The 9,038-nt window shown below is 42.2% G+C and overlaps 1 protein-coding gene across 5 annotated transcripts in view; it reads left to right on the forward strand.

The window, feature by feature from the left end:
* DCUN1D2 (defective in cullin neddylation 1 domain containing 2) overlaps nt 1–9,038 on the forward strand; it is a 51,765-nt gene extending 42,727 nt beyond the window's left edge. For all 5 annotated transcript variants that reach the window (XM_075563396.1, XM_075563395.1, XM_075563393.1 and 2 more), the window contains 2 exons: nt 5,817–5,913; nt 6,595–9,038. In XM_075563396.1, coding sequence (XP_075419511.1) covers nt 5,817–5,913; nt 6,595–6,674 — 177 coding nt within the window. In that variant the 3' untranslated portion in view covers nt 6,675–9,038. The remainder of the gene's footprint in view (nt 1–5,816; nt 5,914–6,594) is intronic.

The raw sequence follows: 9,038 nt of genomic DNA on the forward strand, positions 1-9,038 counted from the left end.
CCTACTTCTTGGTTGGGTATACCCAATATGAATATGACTTCACCGAATTATGAATAAGGTTGGCAGTTTCTGCTCACTTCTTGGTAACTTTCCCAGCAAATAGAGCAAATATTCTTTTCCAACCCGGAAGAAACTACATTTGATTACACTGTTACTTATAAAAGTTTTGAGCAAACTACACTGCTGTTCATAGTTGCTACTGAGTTGGCTCACTCATGGTGACCTCATTTAAAATGCAGCAAAATGTTACCCAGTTCTCCACCCTCTTCATAATGGTTGGTGTGTGTGAATCCATTGTTGTAGCCATGGTGTCACTTTGTCTCCTTGAGGAATTCCTTGACTTGACAGTCCCTCCATTTTACACAGATTCTCCCAGGGGATCAGTCCTCCTGCTAGTGCATCCCATGTAAGTGAAGTCTTGGACTGTATTATGTGATCTGTAGGGTTACCATTGGCTGGTTTTCACTTTCTGTGCAGCCCTTTGTCCCTGGAGGCTCACATGCTGTGGTGTGGAACCGCTTTGAGTGGAACCTCTAGATTAAGACAGACTAGGAAGAAATCTTAAGGACCTTCTGAAAATTAGGCAATGAAAACCCCATGGATCAGAGCCAACTCCAATTTGTCTGGTCAGCCACCAGGAGGCAGAGCCAACCGGCAGCAGCTAAGAACAGTTTTCAGAACCTGATCTCTAGGTTCTTTCCCTCGTCTGCCTTCCTGTGGAAGCTCCACTGACACCTGACCACCAGGGGTGACCTTGCTGGATTTGAAAACTGTCGGCATAGCTTCCAGCCTCACAGCAACGTACGCTCCCTACAGCAGGATCTGACAACAGAAGAGTCTTCATTTAAGATCCCGTTCAGAGAGGATTGGACAGCAGAGAAATGGCTGCCCAGCTTTGCTAAACTTCAGGGGGCCAAAGCACACTAGGCGTCACGTTTGATCTGCCTCCAAGACTGCTGTTAGGAAGTGGTTTGTGGCAACCATGGGGGACATATTCTAAGCTAGAGTTTCTACGTGATCTGCTTCAAACTTCAGCCAGCTATTGATGATGTCGGCTCAGCAGAGAATGATTCATCTGAAACTTTCTCTGAGAGACAGACTTGGAATCCCTAAAGAAAGCAGCAGAGCCACGCTTTCTGTGAAGCTTGCTATTGGTTCCAAAAGTAAGGATTGTATTCCATGACATAGTGGTTATGCATTGGGCTACTAACTGCAAGGTCAGCAGTGTGAAACCACCAGCCACTCAAGCAGAGAAGATGAGGCTTTCTATGCCTAACAAAATTTAGTATCAGCCGATCACTGCAGACAAATGTGTGTATAAGCAAAAGTGGTGAAGAAAGCTGATGGTGCCCGGCTATCAAAAGTATAGTGTCTGGGGTCTTAAAGGCTTGAAGGTAAACAAGCGGCCATCTAGCTCAGAAGCAACAAAACCCACATGAAAGAAGCACACCAGCCTGTGTGATCATAAAGTGTCGAAGGGATCAGGTATCAGGCATCAAAGAACAAAAAATCAAATCATTGTGTATGAGGGGGAGTGCAGAATAGGGACCCAAAGTCCATCTGTAGGCAACTGGACATCCCCTTACAGAAGGGTCTTGGGGAGGAAATGAGCCAGTCAGGGTTCAGTGTAGCAACGATGAAACATACAGCTTTCCTTTAGTTCCTAAATGCTTCTTCCTCCCCCACTATCATGATCCCAATTCTACCTTACAGATCCGGCTAGACCAGAGGCTATACACTGGTACAGATAGGAACTAGAAACACGGGGAATCCAGGACAGATGATCCCTTCAGGACCAGTGTTGAGAGTGGCAATACCAAGAGGGTGGAGAGGAGGTGGGGTGGAAAGGGGAAACCGATTACAAGGATATATAACCTCCTCCCTGGGGGGATGGGCAACAGGGAAGTGGGTGAAGGGAGACATTAGACAGTTTAAGATAGGACAAAATAATAATAAGTTATAAATTATCAAGGATTCATGAGGGAAGGGGAGCAGGGAGGGAGGGGGAAAATGAGATGCTGATACCAAGGGCTCAAGTAGAAAGCAAATGTTTTGAGAATGATGATGGCAACAAATGTACAAATGTGCTTGACACAATGAATGGATGTATGGATTGGGATAAGAATTGTGTAAGCCTCCAATAAAATGATAAAATTAAAAAAAAATAGTATCAGCAACTCTGTCCTACAGGGTGGCTATAAGTCATCGTCAACTCATTAGCAGTGAGTGAATAAATGAGTGAGTCCAATGAAAACCCATTATGTGTGTCTTTATACTCTGATACCACTGTAAAGTGTATCAGTAGGAAATGGGCCTTAATTGGGCCTTTTTGAGAATCAACTGATGCTGGTAACTTGAAGCAGACTAGAGTGTAATGCTGGGCCCTATCTCAGTAAGGAAACTCCTCTTCAAGTAAACAAAGGTACTTCACACCGCATAAACCCAGAGTAAAGTAGCATGCCTAGATTAATACTAGTAGATAGTACTTAAGAGAGCCCTGGGGCACTGTGGTTAAAGTTCTCGGCTGACATGGAAGCCCAGTGAGCAGTTCCATGCTGTCTGTCTGACAGGGTCACTGTGAGTCAGCATCAACTCAGTGATGGCGGGGTTTGATTTTCCCTGGTAACATCTGTACGTCCCACCACCACTTACTAGTTTGATACCTAGGACATAACTTGTGTCACTTCTCCATGCTTCGATTTCCTCATCTGTAAAGTAGAGCTAATCATAATTAGCTAGTAGGGTTGAGATGAAGAGCTGATGATAAATGTAAGTAAATCACTTGAAACAGAGCAGACTACTTAAGTGTAGCTACTGTTTGTGAAAATTAGCATTCTTTAGAAGGTCCTTCTGTGGTGCAGATGTTTGTGCAAAACCCTGGTGGTGTAGTGGGTTACACATTGACCTGCTAACCACGAGTTCCGCAGTTCGAAAATAGAAGTGAGGGAAAAAGGGAAGGCTTTCTGCTCCTGTGAAGAGTTAAGTCTCAGAAACCCACAGGGGCAGTTCTACCCTGTCCTATAGGGTTGCCATGAACCAGAATTGACTTGATGGCAGTGAGAACCTGAAAGTTGGTGGTTCAAATCCACTCAGCGGCACCATGGAAGAAAAGCCTGACAGTTGACTTCCATATGATTAGAGCCACTGAGAGGAAGGGCAAGGCAATATACAATAAAGGCGAGGTGAGCATAAAATAATGATCAAGGGGAGAAAAAAAGTGAAAGGCGCAAAAGAGTTCAAGGCAACAAAGGTAAACCCTATGACCTACACAATGCTGCAGCCGCAGTAATCAAAATAACCTGTGAGAGGAGGCGCAGACACAAACAGACGCAAGCTGAACAGGAGTGGGAAGGTGGAGGAGACGACACTACAACCTCAGATATCCGAGGGGATACCAGCACCCCCGCCCCCCAAGAAAACAGATTTTTTTTTCAAAGCTATGTATTAATTTTTTTACAGAACAACCTTATCACCTTCAAAGTATTCTCGATTACACTTAATACATTTGTCAAATATGCGATTCCATTCTTGGAAACATTTTCCAAACTTATTTGTTTGCTTGGCTGACAGCACCTCCCTCATTTTGTTCTTCAATTCTTCTACTTTGTCAAAGCACTCTCCTTTTATGTCCCTCATCATTCCCAGAAACAAAAAGAGGTCACACAAAGTGAGAGCAGGTGAGTGAGGTACATGGACAAGAAAGGCATTCTCTTTTTTGCTAAAAACTGACCACTGAGATGGCTGTGTGAGCAGGTACATTGTCATGGTGGCCAAAGCAGTCTATCACAAATCAGGTCTTTTTTGTGCACTCTGTTATGCAATCTTTTTAGACCTTTAAATAAAAAAGCTTGATTGATAGTTTGACCTGGTGGCAAGAATTCCAATGCACGACGACTCAGCATTTTTGTCCATTTGGGAAGTTGACAGACATCTAGAATACGGTTTGTCATCAATCCACATTTCACCTTTTTTGAAATGAGAAAATCACTCATACTTTACTTTTTCCCATGGTGCTGTCCTTGTAAGCTGTGTTCAACATCACAGCAGTTTCTGCAGCATTTTTCCCAAGCAGGAAACAAAATTTCACAGCTGCACACTGTTCTTTGAAATCAACCATCACAAAAAATGAGGTTAGAATAAAACTGCTTTTACGAAAAAATTCACTGTGGCCAGAGAGAACCTCCCCAGGTGATGCCACCTGGGTGCACTAACTCAGAGCGAGTTGCTTGATAGCGGGAAAACATGCGTATTGCAAAAGCTCCACCCTGCCCAGTGCAATTCTGGGTTTTTTAGAGTACCCCCTCATGTACAAGTAGAACTTGGTGGTATAGGTGGTGATAGTGTTGGAGCATTACAGAGGGTAGAGTTAAAAGAACTTCCTAGGCATAGCCAAACATGCTGAGGGAATGAGTGGCTGGACCTGGGGCTCAGGATCAGAGACTCGGGGACATCTAGGTCAAGTAGCCTAGTACAGTCCACAAAGACAGGGTTCGACATCCCACGTTGGTGACTAGTGACTGGAGTCCCAAAAACTTGTCTGAAGCCATCTAAGGGCAGCAATTTGTCTCTCCTAGTCCAGAACAAAGAAGAGGGAATAAAATCAAAGACTCATTGAAGTGATTGGTCCAAAGGACTAACGGACCACACAAATCATAGCCTCTACCATTCTGAGACTAGAAGAAATGGATGATTCCTGGTATCACTGCTGATTGCTCCACAAGGGATTCTGATAGGTGGCCCTGGATAGAGTCAGAGAAAAATGTGGAATGAAACTCACTGACAAAAAAGATCAGGTGCTCCCAGGCTTATTGGTCTGATATAGACCAATGGGACCTCCCAACACGATGGCTCATCTGTATTCTTCTCTGTACAAAATGTCTCAACTTTCAGCGGAATTACCGGCCTATTGGGCAAACAAGAACACTGGGAAGTAGGTCCCCACTCCCAACTCTCTGAGGTCAAAAAGGCAGCATTTGCCTAGGAATACAAATGGGGAAGGGACCAAAAAGACCAACGAATGGAAAGGGTAAATGGAAGAGGTGGGAGAGAGCTGCGCCTTGTGAGAACTGCAGTCATTGTCATGGCTCGGAGTTGTTGGATGGAAAATAATATGCTCTCTAAAGTTTCACCCAAATCGTGATTTTTAATACCATATACACTCGAGTATAAGCTGACCCAAATATCAGTCAAGGCACCTAATTTTCCCACAAACACTGCATCTAAAATGTGCTGGAAACCCCGGCTTATTCACGAGTATATACGGTAACTTAGTCACTGAAAATGGTAGGTGGTGCTCTGCTCAGAAACATGAGGTCACCATGAGCAGGAATCCACTTGGCACCGCTGGGTTTGGTGTGGTTCAGGGTTGCTTAGATTTTTGAAGCTATACAATAGGAGATTCTTTAAAGTATATTTCATTAAATTATATACTACTATGTATCTTCAAAGTATCTAGAATATAATAACCTGTGTCCATTAATCATGTGCTCTTGTCTTCTTTAATTGGGATCAGTAACCTCTATTTTAGGCATATAATCTAAGAATAGGTTGCCTATGTGTTATGAATTCTATAAGTTAAACTTATTAAACCTAGTGAAAAATCCTTATTGATTTTTTTCACACAAATCTACTCTGTCATATGTACGTTGGCATAGCAGAAACGCTCTATAAGAGTTTTAACAGTATCATTACTGCATTTATTCCTGCTCAAATTAGATCATGAGGAGAACCAGCCCACGAGAATATTTGTCTTATCTAATTCTGGTGGTGGTGGTTTTTTAATATGTCGGGGGGTGTTTTATTTATTTATGTATTAGGAACATCACAAAAGATCAATCCCAAGGGACACTTGGAATCTTCTACTAGATTTTGGAAACATGATTGCAGATGATATGTCTAACTACGATGAAGAAGGTATGGAGTTAAAATGTTTTGAATGGTTGCCAGAAATTCTTAAACTTGACATGAATGTTAACATTTCCTGACTTTAAACATCAGATAATGATAAAGAGTATCGGGACTGGATTCAGACCATCTCTGGTCCAACTCCCAGCCCTGCCACATAGAGGTGCCATGTCCGCTCAGTAAAATGGGGAGGATGATAGTGGAACTCACTTCATTAACACGGATCTCCCATCAATCCCAAAAAGGAAAAATGGGGCTCTGCACTGGGTGTAAATCAAGAAGACAACCCCGGGCCGAGGGTTGTCAGGCCCCGACGAGAGCATGCATGATCCGATAATACTGTATGTCACTGCCGTCGAATGGGGCATTTGTCAACACACACTCGGCCCGACAGGACAGAGCAGGGTTGTGGAGACTCAATGTGCACGGAGCAGCCCGGTGGACTTGAACCCCCACCTGTGCTTAGCAGCAGCCCAACCAGCACCTAACCCACAGCATCACCAGGGCTGGCTCCTGCAAGAGGAGCCATCAGTATTTGTTAACCCTGATTTGCCTAGCAGGAGAAAACATAAGTAACAGCAGCTAATTGGCATGTGGGACATGAGCTATATAAACTGAAAATCATTTTCAATCTTGAAAAAAGTGGCTTGAATATAAAAATATTGGTTTCTGTTTGCTTGTTTCCTTTAGGAGCGTGGCCTGTTCTTATAGATGATTTTGTAGAGTATGCCCGGCCAGTAGTCACGGGAGGACGGCGCAGCGCCTTCTGAGCAGAAAAGCCCCGCTGGATGAAGATGATAAATGAATTGCATCCTATAAAGGACATATTTGGGTCAGTTTCTGTGTACATTTCTCGCAAATTTCAGAAGTCATCCTTAACCAGTCATGAAACTCAAATAATCATCCAATCCTGCTTAAGGAAAGGGGTCGCTGTTTGGTGGGCACCGCAGATTCCTTGGAGGATGGCTGCTTTGGAATGTGTGGAGAAGGGTGTCATCGTAGCTGTCGCTCCAAGAGAGCTCTGCTTGCTTTCCTGCTTCAGGACCAGTGCACAGAGCCTGCGCTCAAGAGCATGCGTGTACGCCCTGCGGGAGAGGAACACCAGCAGTTACCGAGACAGCGCCGAGTTCAGTTGTCAGTACGCTGCGGAAACCGTCTTTGCGTTCTCAAGGAGGATGTTGTATTTTTACACAAGACACAGGTGTTAAAAATGTGCCCTAAAGATGACCTTATGGAGTCTAACATTTTTTAACTTGGTGCCAGGAATTCAAGATTTATATTTTTTGACTTCTCGACTATCTAGATTTGCCAAATCCACTTGTGTTTGTTTTCGTTTTCCTAGACGTCAGTCTGTAAATCGCTGTATGATTTTTAATGTCCCATGTCAGTCTGCACAGTGCGCGACTTCAGGAAAGGTTTACTTTAAACTGTTTACAAGTCAGCGGGCCTATTTTACTTTTTAATAATGTTATTTGAACTTCCTATGAAGTTTCTTAAGGTATGTTTTTTTTTAAAAAAAAAGAAAGAAAAGATTTTATGACATTTAAAAAGACATTTTTCCATGAAAAATAATTTCTTTTATGAATGATAAATTATAGACTTAAAAATCAAGTGAGTTGGTTTCTTTTAAATATCTGCAATAGCTATACTGTTTTGCATCTAACCCTTTGTACAAACTGTACAATTTGAAAGCCAAAATATACATTGTTGTGTGAGGTAGAGGCAGAGACCTTTATCTTGTCTGACATTTGAGAGCTGAAATGTGTCTTTGTAACATGTTATCTGTATTTTCTGATCTCATCTCTGTCAAAGTGACCCCCCTATCGCAGCACAAGAATAAACACGTGTCGTTTAAAGGCCAGAAGAGCCTCAGATGCCACCTTGCTCTCTTGACAAAGCTCTTCCAGCCTCTGTTGACCCGACCTCTATTTGAAACGAAGGTCAAAACAAGTCTGATCTTCTCATCATTATCCGTGTGCCTTGCTGCCCATACACAATATAGTTTATGTCACAGATAAATTGGCGGTTCTTTTACAGGAGAGAGAGTGAGAGAGAAGAGCTTCGCTCCAGGCTGTCTGTACAACAGAAAGAAGGCCTAATATTTGTAGTCTGATCTGACTCCCCTCAAAGATAATTCATTTGGTGTTTCAGGAAACATCTGTTGAAAACATGAGGCGCATCTGTTTGAGAGTGCATGGTGAGGGTGTGAACTCTAGATGCTTTGGTGTAGAAACCTTCCCCAAAATGAGCAACAGGGAAGCGAGGAGGAGGCATGGTCTTGGAGTTTGAAGATCGAGATCTAAGCCACTCATTGAATGGCCTGTGGCTGTAGTAATCATTCAAAAATCAGTGGTTCTCAGAACCTTTATTTAATACACACTCACTTTAATGAAAACTTCGAAAATGTAAAAGCATCATTCTAGGCTTCATGGATTCTTGACGTGCAAGTGTTATTTATGTTCAGAGATATATCTAGAACTCACAATTATGAAGTCCTGCTTTTTTTTCTCTTAAGATTTGAAATTCTCTAGGGTTTAGCAATACTTAACAAAATATTAGTAATTGGACAATGGTTCTTCAAAAAACAGTGGGTTTCTTTCCCTTACATACATTTAAATTATGCATGCTATTACAATGGTAAAATCTTCAGAAACATAAAAAAATAAAGTATTTTGTGCGGTGGTTGTGGTTGGTATCCTTTTAAATTCTATTCTTGGCTGCTTAGCTTCCTGCCACTAGATGTCAGTATCTTCGTCTTTAGTCATGGGACAAACAGGACATTTATATTTATAGTAACCAATAAATAAGCTCCTGTAGAAACTTCCAACGTCATGTCTAATCTGCTGTCTCTAATAATCATGTCGGAAAGCAGGTTAAATTACTCCATTTTGTTTTTCAATATCACATAGTGCTGCTGTTAAGTATGTAGTGTCCATGTGAGAGTTCATAGAGCTCATAAATTCACATATTAAGGATCCCCTTGAGTTGATAGGAATTATATACCAAAAAAACTGTAATAACCATTATGAATATGTTCAAGTCAAATAAATAAACATGGTCGATATAAGGAATACACATTACCCTGTACCTTCATAGAGTGCCTACCAGCAATTTCTATAATAAACATTGTCATC

This window comes from Tenrec ecaudatus, chromosome 11 (genome assembly GCF_050624435.1).
Source record: "Tenrec ecaudatus isolate mTenEca1 chromosome 11, mTenEca1.hap1, whole genome shotgun sequence".
Lineage (NCBI taxonomy): Eukaryota > Metazoa > Chordata > Mammalia > Afrosoricida > Tenrecidae > Tenrec > Tenrec ecaudatus.